Source organism: Anguilla rostrata, chromosome 1 (assembly GCF_018555375.3).
Source record: "Anguilla rostrata isolate EN2019 chromosome 1, ASM1855537v3, whole genome shotgun sequence".
Taxonomy (NCBI): domain Eukaryota; kingdom Metazoa; phylum Chordata; class Actinopteri; order Anguilliformes; family Anguillidae; genus Anguilla; species Anguilla rostrata.
In genome coordinates, this window is record NC_057933.1 from 4,487,660 (window position 1) to 4,508,108 (window position 20,449).

A 20,449-nucleotide genomic window follows, 5' to 3' on the forward strand; every position below is an offset into this window, starting at 1 on the left:
CATCTCTGCGCAGAATCTCCGGTCGTTCACACACCCCTCTTTCCTCACCCCCCCCCCTCCTCTCCCCAGATGAAGAACGCTAACTTTAACCTGGACCCCTACATCCAGGAGTTTGGGATAAAGGTGAAGGACGACATGGCAGAGGTGACGGGGCGCGTGCTGCCCGCCCCCATCCTGCAGTACGGAGGCCGGGTGAGAGATCAGATCGGGGTGGGGGGGGGATAATTCAGCATGCTGATGTTAGCGCTGCGCAGCCGTTTCGTCTAGTTGTCTTTTTTCTTGTTTTTTTCCCCCCTCTTTCTTCTTTTTTTGTCCTTTGCCCACTTTGAGAGAATGGCGACAACGTTCTCTGCTTTTAACTTGTGGATTTGAGTAGCCCGTTAATGCCCACTAGCGTCACACTCCTGTGACTGTAAGTAATAAATATCAGCAGCTCCTGGGGGATGCTAGGGAGAATGTACCCATCCACCCGGGATCATCTGTCAATCACAATCAGTCTCTTTGTAGAATGGCTCTTTTTTTGTGATAAGCTTTTGCCACAGCGGTCCGTGTATTCGTACCTCCACAGGAAGTGCATACTCAAAAGAGGTCTGGGTAAAGGTCAGAGGTCAGGAAAGTTTGGAGCTCAGGACTTGATTGGTTCAAAGTTGAGCGTGGTCTTTATGAGCCTCACTTGATTTGGAGTGGCTGTGAGGAGCATAGCGCTAAGCGTGATGTCACTGGTGAGCGAGAACACCGCCCTTTATAATTAGATCTTTTCTGACTTCACCGCGGTGTTCTCAGTGCTTTCTGGTACAATAGCCTCTGTGCAATAGATCCAGTCCCCATGGAAACTGGACCCGCCAGACAGTCCTTTCATTTTCATTTCAGCAGCAGTTGTGTTCATAATTGTGTTTGCAGTAATTAACTACGGCGTCCGGCGCTGTGCAGAAATGCGCTCCCGAGCAGGTGTAGGGCAGTGAAGTATCCCCAGAAAATGTTATTCCCAACTGTGGACAAATCACCCGTGGGGAAAATAAACCCGAAACCTCCCAATCGCTCAGTCACGCTATCAGAAACCGTTAATCAATGTCACTGGTTGCTCTTCCATAGGGCTAAACGTGACTTTAAAATGTCCACTCCTGAAAGCGTTAATACTTCCTGCAAGTGTGCAGTCATCCATGCTGTACAGAGACCGGTGGATCTGGATAAAACCTGCCCAGAAACTACGCTGTGAAATGAGCCAATCCTGAGATCAGGAAAACGATAAACGATACTTAAAAAGGACAACCGTTCTGGAGAATAACTGTTTTTGTTGCTATTTCACAGTAGTAAACGGTGCGCTTCGGAGGAGAAGCTTCTAGGCGGGGGCGGTATTTTGTGTTCCGTGTCACGATTTTCGCGGGTGTGAGCTCGGCGCTGCCCTGCCGGTAAGACTATTGATCTGCGGGATTTCAGAAGTTTGGCTTCTTCTTCTTCGCCCGCCCTAGCTGTGACCGTAAGATCACACTGTGTGTCTCTCTGTGCTGTGTCTGGCCAACAGATCGAACTGCATCTGAAGTGTTGTGCCTCGGTGTAAGATCACTGTGTGTGTCTGTGTATGATGTCCAGCTATAACCCCGTAAGTTTGCTCTGTGTGTTTGTCTGTCACATCTGACTGTGTCCTTGTAAGACTGTTCTGTGCATTTGTGTGTTACATATAATGGTTTAGATGTTTACTTAGGTTTCCTTTTCCTACTGTTAAGGACTATAGCTACTCTTCCTGAATTCCACCTGAATATATTACAGTTATTCATTGAACCAAAAAACCACAGTCCCTCTAGGACTGTTTGGTGTGTTTGTGTGTTAGGCTTGAGTATGTCCCTCGAAGATTGCTGTGTGTGTTTGTGTTCGGCATGACGGTTTCCCTCTAAAACTGTTCTGTGTGTTAGGAATGATTATGTCCCTCTAAGACTGTTCTGTGCATTTGTGTGTTAGGTGTGACTGTGTCCCTGTATGACTGTTCTGTGCATTTGTGTGTTAGGTGTGACTGTGTCCCTCTAAGACTGTTCTGTGCATTTGTGTGTTAGGTGTGACTGTGTCCCTGTATGACTGCTCTGTGCATTTGTGTATCACGTGTCCGTGTGACCCTGTGTAGCACAGCCTCAGGCGTTCCCGCGGTAACCGGTTTGATTGACATGCCCCTTGACTCTCTCTCCACCAGAACCGGGCCATCGCCACGCCCAACCAGGGCGTGTGGGACATGAGAGGGAAGCAGTTCTACAACGGCATCGAGATCAAGGTTTGGGCCATCGCCTGCTTCGCCCCACAGAAGCAGTGCAGAGAGGAGGTGCTCAAGTAAGGCCCACGTTTCTGGCGGGGGCGGGGGGGGTGTTAAGGGGAGGGAGGGGGGCTCAGTAGGGTGACGAGGTTCTCAGCATCTGAAAATGGCTTGTTCTCTTTTGTCACCCCTCTCCCCATTCCCCACCCACCACCTCTCCAGGAACTTCACGGACCAGCTGCGGAAGATCTCTAAGGATGCTGGGATGCCCATCCAGGGCCAGCCGTGCTTCTGTAAATATGCGCAGGGTGCAGACAGCGTGGAGCCCATGTTCAGGCACCTGAAGAACACCTACTCTGGGCTGCAGCTCATCATCGTCATCCTGCCCGGCAAGACGCCGGTCTATGGTAATTATTTTACAGAAGCATCTAAGGTTCTTATTTTACAAAAGCATCTACGGTACTTATTTTACAAAAGTGTCTGTGGTACTTATTTCACAATACTATATACGGTTCTTATTCATTTACAAAAATATCTGTGGTACTTATTTTACAATAGTGTCTATGGTATTTATTTTTCAAAAGTGTCTATGGTACTTACTTACTTAAAAAAAGAAGTATGTTTGTTATAGCAGAGTTTTTTACATTCCTTCTCTCCCTGTGCCCCCCAGCGGAGGTGAAGCGGGTGGGGGACACTCTCCTGGGAATGGCCACTCAGTGCGTCCAGGTGAAGAACGTGGTGAAGACCTCTCCCCAGACCCTCTCCAACCTCTGCCTCAAGATCAACGTCAAGCTGGGCGGCATCAACAACATCCTGGTGCCACACCAACGGTGAGGAGCGTCTCAGCATTGATCCCGCCGTGTCGCACGGTTACACAGATCCTGCTTGAAGGCTCACACTGGCACCTACGGCAACTTGAAAAAAGCTTCAAGCTTTTTTGTGTGTGTGTGAGTGTGTGTATGCTTGTGTGAGTATGTGCGTGTGTGCGTGTGTGTGTGTGTGTGAGTGCGTGAGTATGAATGAACGTGAGTGTGTCCGTGAGTAAGTGTGTGTGTGTGTGTGTGTGTGCGTGTGCGTGAGTATGAATGAACGTGAGTGTGTCAGTGAGTGAGTGTGTGTTAACACTGTTCTGCACCTGCTCTCAGGTCAGCAGTGTTCCAGCAGCCGGTGATCTTCCTGGGGGCCGACGTGACCCACCCCCCTGCGGGAGACGGGAAGAAGCCCTCCATCACAGCGGTAAGCCCCCCCCGACCTCGCAAATTCAAATGCACTGGAAGTTCAGCTGGACCTTCGGTGAGATTTAAACCGGCGACCTGTGAGGACGCCCCGGCTCCATACAGACTCCATCAGCCTTTCTAAAGAGCGATGGAACGATGCCTCTGTTGTGTGATAAATGAGTGCGTTGATTACAAGGCACAGTGTATAAGGGCTTCCATGAGGATGGACCTCCTACCTTAACAGTCATTAATTGCAATGAGGATGGTAATAAATTGTGTTTTTAACACCTTTTTGGATGCTGCTAAACTTAATCTATGCTGTTCAGAATCCTGGTGTGAAGTGTGGCTTGCAAAAATAAAACTGAAAGTGAAAGTTTGCTGAAAATCAGCAGTGGTTGGCAACCGAGGGGGAAAATAAGATGTAGGATGTGGGCTAAGTTTGTCAGTATCTACTGTTGGGTTAGTTTGTGTGATACAATACTGATGCTGGTAGAAGCAGGGTTTTTGACAAACTTGTGGAAAAATGTGGTGTTTCATTGTACCTGTTTCATGAGGACTTGCCCTTTTAAATAGTTCAAAGAAAATGGAATGAGAAGTGTCATTAGAAAATGACATCACTGCCATTTACAGTTATTGAAATAGTTTATTTCTTTGAAAACTGTCTGTCTACAGTGATGTCATTGACCTTCCCAGGATTCATAGCAAACTCTGCCTGTGCTTCTGTCATTTCAGTAGCACGCTGAACTGATTGGATCTAATCGTGACAGCTGGCTCTTCACACAGAGACCTTGTATGTAGAAAAACGGAACAAAAAAAAGTTTAGATTTAGTTAGTACCATTATTACCATGTTTATTCAGAAGTTTTTTTCCCCCCATAAATCTGGAAGAATACAAAAAATCTCACATCACAACATTTGTGATGGCTGTGATTTTGAATGGACTACGATTTCATTTCACATTCCTAGGGTGTAGTACAAAATGTTTATTCGCCAAATATGGCACCAACTGGTCCGGCAGTTTAACGTGAGCTGCTCATTTGTGTACACAGTACAACATAGTTTAATTGCACTGTGGTGGCAGTGTTGATTCACTCTTCCATAATGCAGCCTACAGAGTATTAGCGTCAAGTGTCATGCAAACAGGACTGCTGGGTTCATGGTGTTCTTTTTACCTGCAATTGCAGTGCAACAGTTACTCTGTCTTTCCGTTTACCACAGAAAGTGCTTCCTTCTGCTGTTCTCTTTGATGCAGGCAGTGGAACACGATGAATATCCGCTTTCAATTTTTCGTGTCTCTGTGGCTTTTGTTCCATGTTTACTGACATACGAGTGCGTCTGTTGTGCAGAGTTATGCTCTCGCCCCCCCCCCCCCCCCGAATAGAGACGCACTGAATCGGTGGCGCTGCTGGTAATGTCCGCGCTGACTCCGCTCGGCGTCTGTGGCGGCCTGTATGGCGGGAAAGCCGCGCGTGAGAACGAGTGTGTGAACGCTGTGCGCCGCGGCTGCTGGCTCTGAACCTCCGGGCCTTGGGCTGAAAAACCGCTCGGTAGTGAGTCACCCGTCTGGGGCTCCGCTGCGTTCAGGACCTCTTTGGGTTTCCTGCTGTACTCAGAAGCGGTTTAGGGAGAGATGGAGAGCAAGAGCGTGAGAGAGAGGGATAGGAAGTCCATTGAGAAGAAGATGGAAAGAGAGAGAGGGCTAAAATAAATGAGAAGGGAAGAGGAGGAGGAGGAGGAGGAGGAGCAAGGAAAGGAAGAATGAGAGGGGTAGAGAGAGCGGAGGAGAGATATGGAAGAGCAGAGGGGAGAAAAGAGAGGGTGAGAGTGGAAGAGATGTGGAGGAGGATGGAGGCAAAAAGAGAGAAGTACGGAGACGGAGAAAGAGAGAGAGAGAGAGGAGGAAGGAGGACGGAGGAAGCGCACCTTCCGCTCGCGGTGGAAATTACATCAGCCCCTTCTGCCTCGTACCCGCTCCCCACACGCACACCGGCAGACCCGTCGCCTAGCGACGCTGACGCAGACCTGACTCAGAGAGAGAGAGAGGAGGAGGGAGAGGGACAGAGAGGAGAGAGAGAGAGGAGAGAGAGGGAGGGGGAGAGGGAGGAGAGAGAGGAGGAGGAGAGAGGGAGAGAGAGAGAGAGAGAGAGAGGGGGAGGGAGAGAGAGGAGAGAGGAGAGAGAGAGAGGGGGAGAGGAGAGGAGGAAGAGAGGAGAGAGGAGAGGGAGAGAGAGAGAGGGGAGAGGGAGAGAGAGGAGGGAAGAGAGGAGACAGAGAGAGAGAGGGAGGGGAGTAGAGAGGGAGAGGAGAGGGGGGGGGGAGAGAGAGTGAAGAGAAAGAGAGAGGGGGAGGGGAGACAGAGAGGATGAGAGGAGGAGGAGGGACGACGAGGGAGGGGGAACAGGGGGGGGGGAGGGATAGGGGGGAGGGGTGGCTCTGTGGGCGTGTTGACAGGTGAAGGAACAGGAAGTCCGGGGGAGCGGTGCTGACTGCTGACGTGAGGCACGGCCTTTAGCCTCTCCCCGTCCGCTGCTCGCTGAGCGAGGTGGTGAAAGCGTTTGGGGTGTGTGTGTGTGTGTGTGTGTGTGTGTGTGTATGTCTGTGTGTGTGTGTGTGTGTCTGTGTGTGCGTCTGTGTGTGTGTGTGTGCGTGTGTGCATGTCTGTGTGTGTGTCTGTATCTGTGTGTGTGTCTGTGTGTGTTTGTATGTGTGTGTGTGTGTGTTGCTATTGGTGAAAGATATTCAAATAGATGTGTCCTTTTTTCACCTTAAAATTTTTTTTTTTTAAACCCAGTATTTTTAGTGAGCAATTACTTGGACCCACACTGAAATGACTGACGTGTAATTAACCACTTCTGCTGTTCTGTTCCATTAAAAAAAGTATTTACTCAGGATTAAAACAACCTGAACACTGTCATCAGGAAATCCCCTTATTTTTGCAAATATTGACAAAATATTTTTGCCCACTTCTGTTTGACTCATTTTGTTCAGATCTCCCCACCCCTCTCTTCCTTCCCTCCGTCTCCTGTCGTGAGCTGTCATTATTTTCTCTCCTCCCTCTGTCCTTTTTTTGTAATCGCCGGCCTCTTCACCTCTTTCTCTCGCTCCCTCGTTTCCCCGCAGCCGTTTGTCCTCCCGCCTGCCCACGTGGCACGTGGCGCGGAGCCGCGGTCCGCGGCGTTGCCGTAGGTAGCGCACCGCACACACGCTGTGCGTCACCTGGCAGGGGAAAAAAGCCGGGAAAATAGTACTCGCAATCGTCAATTATTATTACGGCTAAATGTTGTTGTGACCCTCAGGCCGAGACAGTGGGCGGTAACGCTGCGTTTTCAGGGTTGTCGTGTTGTTCTGTGACCTTTTCTGGGTTGTTGTTTTTTTTTTTTCATCTTCTTTTTTCATTGTGGGTGTCGATTTTCGAAATGGGCGATTACATGCGTGGGTTTTAATAAATCTTTGACGCAAGCGCTGTCTCGGCTGGTTCTGCTGAACCTCCTTAGTTTTCAGGTTAGAGGTCGACGCGACGGAAAATGTGACTCAAGTTTTAACCGCTTACGCAGATTAGAGTGATTTGCTCCATTGTTCTTTCTCGATTAGTTTCCTGATCCCAACGCCAGGGCCGCTGCGTCCTGATAGGTCAGTCCTGTCGCCGTTGCCAAGCTCATCCCTGCCTCCAGTGGTTCTTATTGAATGTTGGAGTGCTGCGTTTGTTGTCTTTAGTCATTTATTTTCCCTGCATTGTCCTTTGTGTGGGGGTGGCACAGCGGCGCAGTGAAAAGCGCTGTCGCCTCGCAGCGAGAAGGTACCGAGGTCAGATACAGCCTTTCTGTGTGGAGTTCTGTGCGTGTTCTCCCTGTGTCCGTGTGCGTTTCCTCCGGGTGCTCCGGTTTCCTCCCACAGTCCAAAGCAGGTACTGCAGGTTAGGCCAACTGGGGACTCTTAATTGCCTGTTGGTATGAATGTGCGAGCGAATAGTGTGTGGGCGCCCCTTGATGGATTGACAACCTGTCAAATCAGGGTGTATTCCTGGATGAATGGATGTCCTGTGTGCTTTTAGCTTTCTTGATTGGACGATTAACTTCCATCACCTGGTTTCTTAACACTGGATTGGTTGCTGATTTTTAAGGTGATAACAAGGTGGTCTTCTCTCCTCATTATGTATTCTTATATTCTAGATGGGCTGAATGGCCTGTTCTCCTCATTATGCATTCTTACGTTCTTCCTAAATGAATATTGAGTCGTTGATGAGCCGTTCGCCTTTCCCTCAGGTGGTGGGCAGTATGGACGCTCATCCCAGTCGTTACTGTGCTACGGTGCGGGTCCAGAGGCCCAGACAGGAGATCATAGAGGACCTGTCCTACATGGTCCGGGAGCTGCTGATCCAGTTCTACAAGTCCACCCGCTTCAAGCCCACACGCATCATCTTCTACCGGGACGGGGTCCCAGAGGGCCAGCTACCCCAGGTGAGGGGGGTGGGGCGTGGGCAGATTTAGGAGATGGCAGAGGTGGGAGTATCTGGGTTCCCACATTCATTGAAAATCCTTCAGTTTTCAAAACGGTTAAAACCAAGGAAAATTTGAATGCTGAATGTGACATAATTATTTTTCAGGTGAAAGATTTTGGCAATGTAGGTTTCAGGTCCAAATTGTATATAAACTGTATATCACCTCAGAAACTGATTCTGGATCAGAACCTACATTTCTTTAAATAAAATGGTCAGGGCTTGTTTTGGGGTTTAAAGACTCTAGAGGAGTCTTTCTTTCATTTTTGGGGACATTGAGGTGGCGGCCATTTTTATATGCAGTTTAACTGACCGTCTGCCGCCGTCTTCCTGAATGTGGGGCTGTGGAGCTTTAATGGTAAATGGACTGCATTTATATAGCGCTTTTATCCAAAGCGCTTTACAATTGATGCCTCTCATTCGCCAGAGCAGTTAGGGGTTAGGTGTCTTGCTTTGACGGGACTTGAATCGTAACTGTGTCATATCCATGTTGTAACCTTGTTATAACCCCCCCCCCCCCCATTCAGATCCTACACTATGAGCTGCTGGCCATCAGGGATGCCTGCATTAAGCTGGAGAAGGACTACCAGCCGGGCATCACCTACATCGTGGTGCAGAAGCGCCACCACACCCGCCTCTTCTGCGCCGACAAGTCCGAGCGGGTGAGTCCCAGGTCTCGCCCGCGTGCCACGCCCACGTGCCACCCCCACATGGCACACCCACATGGCACACCCATGTGGGGCACTGCTTTGGGGGGGAGATTCACTTCAAGTGTTGTGAGTCAGCTCAACGGGCTTCAGAGAATTTAAGTTTACACACAGGGAGAGAGAGAGAGAGAGAGAGCGAGGAGGAGAGAGAGAGAGAGAGAGAGAGCAAGGAGGAGAGAGAGAAGGAGTGAGGGGGAGAGAGAGAGAGAGAAAGAGAGAGATGAAGAGGTGTGGAGAAGGAGGGAGGAGGTATGGAGGAAGTCCACTTCATAAATGACTCACCGCACACTCTGCTCACAGTAGAAAGCGTGTTGTTTACATCAGTGCTGTCTGTGTGTCTGTGGACTGGGTTACTATGCGCAGATGTGTTTTTAATGACCGTGAAGCCCCCCCCCCTGTTTGGACTGAACTGGCACTGTGAGTCCTCAGTACCTGGTCGAGCGCCGTGTTCTTGATCTGAATCGCAATCCCTTTCTGACCGTTCCCCTGGCGCGGTGGAAAACCCCAGGGGAGCACCGCGACTGGGCCTAAATGGCAGGGAATTCGGAAACGCTGACGAGGTCTTTTCATCGTCTGTCTGAAGTCATCATGACGGCCTTTCGGCTGAGGGAGGTCAGCCTCCGTTTTTTAAATGAGAGGATGTGACACACCCGAGCTGTGGGCGTGGGTACACCGTGTTCTCGCTGACAGATGGCACGGTCTAAATTAGGAAGCCCTGGCACGGGGAGGGGGGGGTTTGAGACTCGCCCAGGAGACTCAGGTGGGGTTCACCAGGGTGAAAAGGGGAAGGGGGTCAGCCGGGTTTTACGCAGAGAACGCTCACGAAAGTGGTTTGTGTTCGAGGTGGCACTGCCCTCGACCGCAGCGACACCTGGGACATGAGAGGATTGCACTTTGTTTGAAGAAGAATATAACGACCTGTTAACATTCCCTGCATCTGTTTCTCTCTGTCTGTCTGTGTCTCTCTCACTCGCTGTCTCCATCTCTCTCCATCTCTCATCTGTCTCCCTCACTCTTTCCTTCTCTCTCTCTCTCTCTCTCTCTCTCTCAGATTGGGAAGAGCGGGAATATTCCGGCAGGTACCACAGTTGACACCAGCATCACGCACCCCTTTGAGTTCGACTTCTACCTGTGCAGCCACGCGGGCATACAGGTGAGTGTGGAGGTGATGCCTGGAGGGCGGGGCTGGAGATCACGTTTGGGACAGGCTGAGTTTGAAATGAGCTGGATATAATTGGTCATTCTCAGAGCCGCACGGTTTCCTCTGCTCTTTTTTTGGGTCACTCCCAGCTGACACTGCAGTATGATGTAACTTCCAGTGCACTGGGCTTGTAACAGAGGTTGCGGGTGTGAATCCGAGGTGGGGCATTGCTGTTGTACCATTGAGCTAAGGTACTTGGCCTGGACTCCTCCAGCCATATCAAGCTGTGTGAATGGCTTTTGTGTGTGTAAATTGCTCTGGATAAATGTAATGTGGAATGTACATAACAGCAGCTGTGGATTTTTTTTTATTAACCCCCACCCCCCTCCCCCACAGGGCACCAGCCGCCCCTCACACTATTACGTCCTGTGGGACGACAACCGCTTCACCGCCGATGAGCTTCAGATCCTGACCTACCAGCTGTGCCACACCTACGTGCGCTGCACCCGCTCCGTCTCCATCCCCGCCCCCGCCTACTACGCCCGGCTGGTGGCCTTCCGAGCCCGCTACCACCTGGTGGACAAAGAGCACGACAGGTGAGGGCGGGGCCGGGGTGGGACGGGGTCTCAGTCAGCGTTGATTAGCGTGTAGCGGGCTGTGTGTAGCGTGTAGCATGTTGAGTGCTGTGTGCAGCGTGTAGCCTGTAGAGTGCTGTGTGTAGCGTGTAGCATTTTGAGTGATGTTTGCCATGTGTAGCATGTAGCATGTAGAGTGCTGTGTGCAGCGTGTAGCATGTTGAGTGCTGTGTGTAGCGTGTAGCATGTAGAGTGCAGTGTGCAGCGTGTAGCATTTTGAGTGATGTTTGCCATGTGTAGCATGTAGCATGTGGAGTGCTGTGTGCAGCATGTAGCATGTAGAGTGATGTGTGCAGCGTGTAGCATGTAGAGTGCTGTGTGTAGCGTGTAGCATTTTGAGTGATGTTTGCCATGTGTAGCGTGCAGCATGTGGAGTGCTGTGTGTAGCATATAGCATGTAAAATGCTGTGTGTAGCGTGTGGCATTTTGAGTGATGTTTGCCATGTGTAGCATGCAGCATGTGGAGTGCTGTGTGTAGCGTGTACCATGTCATGATGTCTGTAGCATGTAGCATGTAGAGTGCCGTGTGTAGCGTGTGGCATGTTGAGTGATGTTTGCCGCGTGTAGCGTGTAGAGTGCTGTGTGTAGCGTGTAGAATTTTGAGTGATGTTTGCCGTGTGTAGCGTGTAGCATGTGGCGTGTGGGTTTGTCCCTGACTCTCTGCTCTGTGTGCTCCACAGCGGGGAGGGCAGCCACGTTTCGGGGCAGAGTAACGGGCGGGACCCCCAGGCTCTGGCTAAGGCCGTGCAGATTCACCACGACACCTTACGCACCATGTACTTCGCCTGAGACACACCCCGAAACCTCAGAGCCCCCAGACGCACCCGGGACAGTGCAGGAGGGGTCCGTCTCCTCAAAAAACACAACACTAAACAAAACGAAAGACCCCAAAACTGCCTCCACTGGGCAGCCACGCCCACGCGCGGAGAGGGCTTTTATACCACCGGACTGCTCTTGTACATGAATTATCATTTTATTTTTTTGTTTTTTAAATGTGCATTATTGTATATTACCTTCACACTCACATGTATGTATGCAATACGGAGGAAGAGGAAGATGAGGAGGAAGAGGCCGCCCGAGGTCTTGACTGCCACTGCTATGCTGCCTCTGAACCGCGGCAAGAACGGACTCTTTTTTTTAAAAAACCGAGACAAGCGAAACAGAAAAAAAACCAACACAACTCTTAATGATGCTCTTAATTTACATTATATTGTTATTTTTAAATGTTTTTTAATTATTATTTTTTAATTTCTAAATTTTTTGTTTTTTCTTTTCTTTGTTTAAATGGCCTTGAGGAACGTGAGGCTCGGTACATTAGCACTTAGCGGTAGCACGTAGGCTGTGTGCACTCGACTTTCGGCTTGTGACAATAGCACTGTGGTCTGAGGTGAGAAAGGGGAGGAGTCGTGAGTCGTGAGAGAGATTGATGGAGTGAGAGATAGAGAGAGAGAGAGAAAGAGAGAGTGAGAGAAGCAGACGTAGCGAGCTGTAGACACTAAAGAAAGAGTGCCTTACGTGAGCGTAGTATCGAGGAAGTTAGGGCCACTCGAGTAGCGAGAGAGAGAGAGAGAGAGAGAGAGTTAGCGGAGATGTAGAGGGAGGGCGAGACAGGACCGGTGATCACACCCACGCAAACATGCAACCGACCAACCACACCGGACCAGACCGGACCGGACCGGACCAAACCAGCCTCAGAAAGAACTGACCGATGACCAGCCAAACTCTGGCGCCAGCCGCGGACCTTCGAATGTGATAACGGACACTTCGGGAGGGTCCCGTGTGTTCCGTGGGGTGGGGGGAGGGGGATTTCACTCAGCTCTTAATGTCAGTATTATGCCACGCCTCCCCCCCCCCCCCTGCTCCCCCTAAATGGGAGTGGTCCTCCACTTCCTGTTCTTGGTGCTCTGCGCCACGCCTGATTGGCTGGGCCCTTGTGATGGAAAGGGCTGTTTTTTTGTTTTTTTTCCATCCTAGTGCTGAGTCTTACTGCTTCCATTGTGTTCTGTGGACACACGTGCACCCTGTCAGACATGAACACATGCGCATGCACACACGTGAGCCCAGGCACACGCACACACACCTCTCACACACAGTTCACACACACACACACACACACACACGGGTGCTATGCAATGCACCCATGCACCTGGACACGAGTAAATAATGTACTGGGCCAATTTTCTTCATGTTAAAACCTCTTCGGGAGACCGCCCCGCCTCAGCAACACAGGGACACACACACACACACACACACACACACACACACATTCGCACACACGCATACACACTGCTGTTGGGCTCCTGTCCCTCCTCAGCACTTTCCTGCCTGGCCACGCCCAGTATTAGGGTGCTCGGCCTGATTGGCCCAGTGGCCGCTGTAGTCCCCCCCTCCCGGCCCTCCCCCTCCGGCCCACCCTGTCCTGTCGCAAGCCCACAGGTGCGCTGTGTCCTTCGCCGATCACAGAACTGGGCTTGCTGCATGGACGGGCGGCTATCCGTTCTCCTATGTCCCCAGTAGCTCAGCTGGCTTTACCACGCGTGTGCGTGTGTGAGGGTGTGCGTGTTCGATTCCCCTGACTGACAGCGGGGTCCCCTGCGCCCTCATATTTTTGGGGCTTCTTTAGAGGGGGGCAGGTATGTCCAGGGGTCCATGCCTCACCCTGGCTCTAGCAAACATAGGTTTAGAGCAGGGATCTCAAACTCCAGTCCTGGAGCGCTCTTGCAAACAGGTTTAGAGCAGGGATCTCAAACTCCGGTCCTGGAGAGCCCTTGCAAACAGGTTTAGAGCAGGGATCTCAAACTCCGGTCCTGTAGGGCCCTTGCAAACATCGGTTTAGAGCGGGGATCTCAAACCGAAGGGCTGCAGCGTCTGCCGGTCTCTGGTGTGGTTCAGCACTTACGTCATTGGCTAGCTAAGGCCTCCATTGCTTCCAAAGGCCTGAACGGGCTGCTGTTTGACAGGGGAATCACGGAGGCTTGCGGACGTTGCAGCCTTCCAGGACGGGAGTTTGAGATCTCCGTTTTGACCCCCCCCCCCCCCCCACTGCCCCTGTAATTCCATCAATCATCAGCAGTGAACACGGAGTTTGACCTGTTAAGTTTACCTTTGTGGAACCCGTGTAGTGCCACAGTTTCTCCTCAAGGGGGCATCACAGGGTCAGGCAGCTCCTTGTATCCCGGCAACCCCCGTGTCCTCATCCCAAGTGACGGATGCGCCTCTGCTCCGTCTCGTCGTCTGACGCCACCGTCGTTTTTTAATTTCCGTGAACAGAATCAAGTTCCCTCAGATCAGACGACAACACATGGATGATGTACCACTTTTTTTAAAATTTTTTTTAAGGAATTTTAATTTTAAGGGGTGGAGGGGTCACTGCCACCTGCTTTGAGAGGGGAGGGGGGGCGCAACTACTACTGCCCCCAGCCGGGCTAACCAAGCAATACGTGCCACCAGTGCGGAGAGGTCCTGTTGTAGCACTTCCTAATAGATCAGTGAAAGAGGAAAACAGAAACTAGTTCTCTTGGCTCTGTAAGGAATAGTATGGGATATCTTGGGAGGGTTATTTTTTAAAAAATAATAAAAAATTGTTTTTTATTAATTTTGTTGCCTATATCCTTCTTTTGTGGTATGCACACACACACACACACATGCATACACATTCACACACACAGTTTGTATTGTGTAAGGAATCTTGTCCTGATTTTTTTACCAAAAAAGCCTTCAGATATTAATTCATAGGAATAATGCTATCGGTAATACGCTGACAATAAAGATCTTGAAGGTTTCAATAAGAATTATTTGACAGTGTAAGAAATATCCACCAGCAGTGACCTACGGTCATAAAGTTCCTGGGTTCTGGTCATGCGTGGGCACGTGTGTTCTAGACGCACGGTCACACTTGACTTCTGCAGCAGTTCACACACACACACACACACACACACACACACATCTCATCTTCAAGGACGCAGAGTAACGACTGCAAACGCTCCGGTTGAAGACCAGCGGAGGTAAAGATTCAGAGTGTGTGAGAATGCTTTTCTAAAAAAACTACACCCTGCCAAGCATTTTTTATTGGTTATGCTGTCCCTGACAATGAGCTAAAGCAGGGCAGCCCAACCCTGGAGATCTACTGTCCTGTAAGGTTTTTACCCCAACCCTAACAAAGCGCACCTCATTCACCAGCTAGAGAGGGGCAGCCCAACCCAGTTCCTGGAGATCTACTGCCCTGTAGGTTTATACTCCAACCCTAACAAAGCGCACCTCATTCACCAGCTAGAGAGGGGCAGCCCAACCCAGTTCCTGGAGATCTACTGCCCTGTAGGTTTATACTCCAACCCTAACAAAGCGCACCTTATTCAACAGCTAGAGCAGGGCCGCCCAACCCTGCTCCTGGAGATCTGTTGTCCTGTTGGTTTTCATTTCAGCCCTAACAAAGCGCACCTGATCCTACCAATTACTGTGGCACCTCAGTGAGGACCGTGTCCGAATTGGCACACTCGTCTACTGTTCAGTATGCAAGTAGTATACTCAACCTTAGTGAAAACCTGGTGGAACAGTAGATCTCCAGGAACAGGGTTGGGCGGCCCTGTCCTAGCTGTTGAATAAGGTGCGCTTTGTTAGGGTTGGAGTAAAAAAACCTTACAGGACAGTAGATCTCCAGGAGCAGGGTTGGGCGGCCCTGAGCGAATTAATGTCTCTATCCTTATACAGAGAGAAGACGGAGCCATTACCGCGTAGGTACAGATGTCTGCTATGTCTCTCTGACGGAGAAGAGATACTCAGCTAATGTGTTGTCTCTTTTCAGGGCCTGATAGCAATCTGTTTTTTTTGTCTTTTTCTTTTTTTTTTTTTTTTGCTTACATCATCCCAGTGTTCCAGGTAAGAGATTTATTTCTGTTTCATAACTTGTTTTACTCTCATTAGCTGATAAGGGGACTGGTAGGGGACTGAGGACTGAGCTGTCGGGCTTCCGTTGCCGTAAATTGCAATGTGTCAGAGGGCTTGAATTGAGATGCATCCTGAATTTTAAAGGTAGTTTTTTTGGGGGTTTTTTTTTGGATATGAATCATTAGCGGACAGTCTCGGTGCTTGCAGTCTTTTGTTTCTCTGGCCAGCCATGTCTTTGTTGACCTATTTCAATGGCTAGGTTGTGATCACTGATTGTGTACTTTGGTAGAATTCTTCTCTGTATCGGATTTTAAACTTTTATAAAGTATTCAGCCAATTTGTGGTCTTTCTATGGTGTAATAGGCGCAACATTCGCTCTCTCTCTCTCACACTCACTCACTCACTCTCTCTCTCTCACACTCACTCACTCACTCTCTCTCTCTCTCTCTCTCTCTGCTTTCCTCCAGTTACAGCTGCCATCTGTTTACATTCTGACAGGAGATAAGACGGGGAGACAGGTGGGGGTTTGATTACATGCTTCATATATGGAGTTAGTATGGTGGGGGGGGGGGGGTGTCATTAAACGATTTGTAAAATGAGTTTGTTATGTGCCAGTTGTGCACATAACCACCAGTTACCACTAAGTCCTGAGATTAATGGATATTTCCATGTTGTCCTACTAGAGTGTGACTCAGGGAATATATTTTATCCTTTAAATTTTTGGGTAGACCAGGCTGTGGTGTGGTTTCTCTCTCGTGGAGTCATCTCCCTGACCACTAGGGGGCAGTCTCTGTTCGCCCACCAAGTGGCCGGGCCCCTCTTTCAGGGTCAGGGGATTGGGACACTGAAGGTTCCCCCTTCCACTTCCAAAATGAACTCCGTGCCTCGTGCTCTGGGTATGAGAACCCCTAATGATGGAGCACTTTCAGGAGTGCGATCGGTCTTGCGGTCAATGAAATGGGTTCCCTAGCGATATCATTTTTGCGATGTTTTGTTGGGTTTTTTTTGAGTGTTTGCTAAGCATTCTCTAAGACTGTTTTTTTTACAAAAGATCAGCTGGCATCAGGACGAGTGTGTGAAATGCTATTTGCAGCATCAGCAAACAGCCTTTCCTTCTGCGTTTGCATACTGATGGAGCAGACGGGCTATAAGTGTCGGTGTTCAGGAGGAAATCCATGTTCACGCTGCCGATAATGTCTGTGGTCTGAGGAATAGCCCCCCTTGGCTCAGAACTTTCAATTAAAAAACAATGAAAGTGACTCCCGCACGCAGCGGCGCAGAGAAACGTTCGCTTTCTGACGAGATCGTCGTAAAACCTGGCGCAGAGAAACCCCCTCTCATCAGGGTTTGGTTGAGAGTGCTGTTTGTTTTGCTGCGGCAGGCAGGCGTCTCCTGTCATTCCGTAGTTTCAGCCTTGTTTTATTTCATGGCCGTTTAGACCGCCGTTATGGTCCTGGGTCCTCCTAATGGCTGCACCTTACAGGTCGTGGTCAAAAGGCCATCATGGTGTGGCAGTTATAGAGGGGTCCTCCGTCCTTCAAATACCACGAGAGCACAAACACACAAACATTCTAGTACGGTTAGGGGACATTATGCCTATTTAATAATGATACTGGAGCAACCTCTGCGATATTCGTGTCTTAAAGGTGCAAGATGGAACACTATTTGCTTAATCAGTGATTTGAACCAGAATGAGATTTTATTTGCTGAAGGAAAAAAAAACCTATTTTTAAATAAAAGTAATGAATTCAATTTTGATTTTGATTTGGATCAGTGTATGTTTTTATAATGGACAAAATGTAGTTGAATGGAAAATGTTTTTCCTTGAATAGCAAGGCAGGATTTAAAAAAAAAAACCAAAACAAACAGTTCATGTGTAGCGCTAAAGATTGTATTTACACTCGTCTGTGCGAGGCAGTCATATAAGCACAATTAACAAAACACTGCTTACTACAGCATCTCTTTAACCAGTCAAAATCTTACTCATCCAGGAAAATTTGAAAGGAAGTGCTAGGAAGTGACTAACAGGAAATGTGTGGTTGGTTTCTCTAAATCCGAAACAGATGACTTTCTGCAGTAAATCCGAGCCATGCTCGTATGGTATGGACGAGAAGTGAAGGGGACTGACTGCAGCTAATCTCCCAGAGCAGTGCGAACTGAAGGAAATAATGGCCAAAAATCGCCATGCTTTTTTAAACGTCATAACAAAGCACGGAGAGATTTTTCACGGATGTATTTACTTTAAAGCCGAGACATGCTGTCACATTCAGTCTGGAACCATCGTGGGTGGGGGGTGTGGTGGGGACTCACCTAGTTTTGGCAGGCCAGGAGTTCCTTCAGCCCGGAGGTTTTGGTCTTAGATTGTAAGGTGCATTTTTACGAGTCTCACATTCATTAAGTGTGCCGCTTCCATCCCTCCCCTTGTTTCCAAGGAAATGGAAAACACAGAGAGAGCACTTTATCACACTCTGTATGTATGTTTTGCTATATATATATATATATATATATATATATATATATATATATATTATATATATATATATATGTATATGTATCTCACTAGAAGTATATATATATATATTTATATATATATATTTCTGGAGCCCCAGGAGCACTTATCTAAGTGTACCCCTCCCCCAAACAGCAGGGAGCACTTTGCCCCCCTTTTCATGTTTAGCTCATAAATTATGTAAAAAATTCACAATTATGGGAATGTTTACACTTAAACATACCAGTTGCATAGACCCTGGTCCTGGAGAGCCACAGGGCGAGCTGCTTTTCCATCATAGCACTTAATTGATCAATTAAAGCGCTTGATTACACAGCTGTGTCTCCTCGCCCGTCTAAATTGGTTTCTGAGTTTGGGGCTGGGAACAGAAGCCAAGCAGACCCCCCGTGGCTGCGCGGGGTCGGGGGTTTGGGACCTCGTCTTCATCACGGGAGCGCTCCTCCTCACCCCGTCCATCGCGCCAGAAGAATCGTCATCATCGCCGGGCCTCATTTGAAGGCACGGCCAAAAAAAAAAATTTTTTTTAAATGCATTTCCTGTTTTCCGTCAAAGGGCCTAATTCACAGCCAAAATGTTCTGGTGCCTTCTGGACGAGCCTGAGCAGCCCACACTCCTGATATACAAGCACAAATAAGAAAGAAAAAAAACACCCCGGTAACAACCGAACAAGCAGAGTGTGACTGGCTATGAATTCCCTTTCCTTTGTCCAACAAGCCATATGTTTTCAGAGAATAACCATGCTGTTGCTTTTTAAAAAAAAAAAAAAAAAAAAAATTTTTTTTAGTGTGTCATTGCTGATATTCTATTTTTTTAAAAATACGCAGATGTTCTTCTTCCTCAAACCACCACCCAGGCCATGAGACTGAGAATGTGACGCATACACTACCAGGAAGCAACACCATAGATATCCCAAGGCCGCAGTGCATTATGGAGTTCCTAAAGAATCGATAGATGTTCAAGGCCAGAGATTATTACTATGTAACGCTAAAAGAGACCATAGATATCAATGGTGCCACAGTGGATTAATGGCACATTCTGCCAGTGCATCATGGGAAAGGTGCCTGCCTTGTGACTGCATTGCGCTTACCACTGCAGGTTCTCCTGGTGCCCATGTGAGTGTGCAGTGCATTATGGGTGGTGGAGAGGCCAAAAAATTTGCTGACTGCTTTTTTCACTTCTGGTGATGTAGGAGTCAGGGACAAAACGTCACACGCGAGTAAAACTTAGCTTTGTGTGCCGTTCCATTAAATTACACTACACTCTTCTCTACTAGCTGTGCTGGTCCACAAGGAGTTATTAGACTCGGCCTCGAGCAATGAATATTTTTTCATGTGCGCTGAATGACAGAAAATGGGTCAAATGCTTCAAGGTTTACTGTAAAAATTTAACCTCAGTCACATGCTTGAGCACAGTCTAAGCTTCGCTTAGAAGCGGCAATATCACGGCCACGAGTTTCCCCCCCCCCCCCCCCTTAATTCTGGCTCATACAGCATGCAGGGGGGGAGGGGTTTAGTCTACCAGAATGACAGAGGTGGAGAAATGTTTTATGCCATTTTGTAAAATGAGATCCAATACATGCTGACTGATGTTTATTTCACCTTTTGTCCCAACTATGCATTTCCACTCAACAGAGGAGAAAACGGTAAAGCAGCAAGGTTCATGCTAATGGTGAATTATTAATAAAAAACTGTGAATAAGACAGCAGTCCATGACAGAGGATTGGGAAATCTATTTGATAACGCTTCATCGTGCTTCCTGCCGTTCAGTGGGCTCATTTACGAAATACCAAAGACCTGTTGAAGGTGAACATCCAGTTGGAGAATGTAGCAGGTATGGTGACTGACAGGGACGACTCTGTGCGTGCCCTTAATACCGTGGCCAATTACGTACTTTAGCTCATCGCCATCAGTCAGCTCTCCACCAATCCAGTGGAGCCAATCGTATCCACCTGGCCCCCCAGGACACGCCCAGTCTACTCAAATAACAGCGAACATTCCAAATCAGTGGTCTCCAACCCTGGTCCTGGAGGGCTACAGGGTCTGCTGGTTTTTGTTTTCACCTTAAAATCAGCACCCAATTGAGACCCAAGACACCAGGTGAGTTGGGTTAACTGTGTGTAATCAACTGCTCTAATTGATTCATGAAGTGCAGAGTCACTATGAAAACCAGCAGACCCTGTAGCTCTACAGGACCAGGGTTGGAGACCACTGTTCCAAATGCACCGGAACACTGTTCTTACCGTACAAGTCTGGTATTAACGGTCAAAACGTCATGCGTGGCCCGTTGATCGCAGACAGGGAATCGCGAGAGACAACGCGATTTCACTGGGCCTGCAAGATAAAAGGAACGTCTGTCTTTTCATCAGTCCACAGTGTGAGGAATCAGGAGTTTAGAAAAAAAAAAACCCGGCTTAAGCCAGCGATGATGGCACCGTGGCTATTTTTATCTTTGGGCGAGAGCTTGCGGGGAGTTATATTTGCGGGAGTCGCTACAGGTCAACGACGGGTCATCGCTGCTAATGAAAAATTCATACATCCTGCCATGTTTGGCGGTTTGACTGTATATGACAAACCTGCTGATAGCTTGCAGGTATATCACCATCCAGGTATACGTTTGTTTATTT

The 20,449-nt window shown here is 48.8% G+C and overlaps 1 protein-coding gene across 2 annotated transcripts in view; it reads left to right on the forward strand.

The window, feature by feature from the left end:
* ago1 (argonaute RISC component 1) overlaps window positions 1–14,028 on the forward strand; it is a 28,892-nt gene extending 14,864 nt beyond the window's left edge. For both annotated transcript variants that reach the window (XM_064354562.1, XM_064354472.1), the window contains exons 10-19: window positions 70–192; window positions 2,183–2,316; window positions 2,462–2,646; window positions 2,910–3,069; window positions 3,385–3,475; window positions 7,718–7,912; window positions 8,478–8,612; window positions 9,709–9,810; window positions 10,195–10,394; window positions 11,114–14,028. In XM_064354562.1, coding sequence (XP_064210632.1) covers window positions 70–192; window positions 2,183–2,316; window positions 2,462–2,646; window positions 2,910–3,069; window positions 3,385–3,475; window positions 7,718–7,912; window positions 8,478–8,612; window positions 9,709–9,810; window positions 10,195–10,394; window positions 11,114–11,222 — 1,434 coding nt within the window. In that variant the 3' untranslated portion in view covers window positions 11,223–14,028. The remainder of the gene's footprint in view (window positions 1–69; window positions 193–2,182; window positions 2,317–2,461; window positions 2,647–2,909; window positions 3,070–3,384; window positions 3,476–7,717; window positions 7,913–8,477; window positions 8,613–9,708; window positions 9,811–10,194; window positions 10,395–11,113) is intronic.
* Window positions 14,029–20,449: the final 6,421 nt, after the last annotated feature.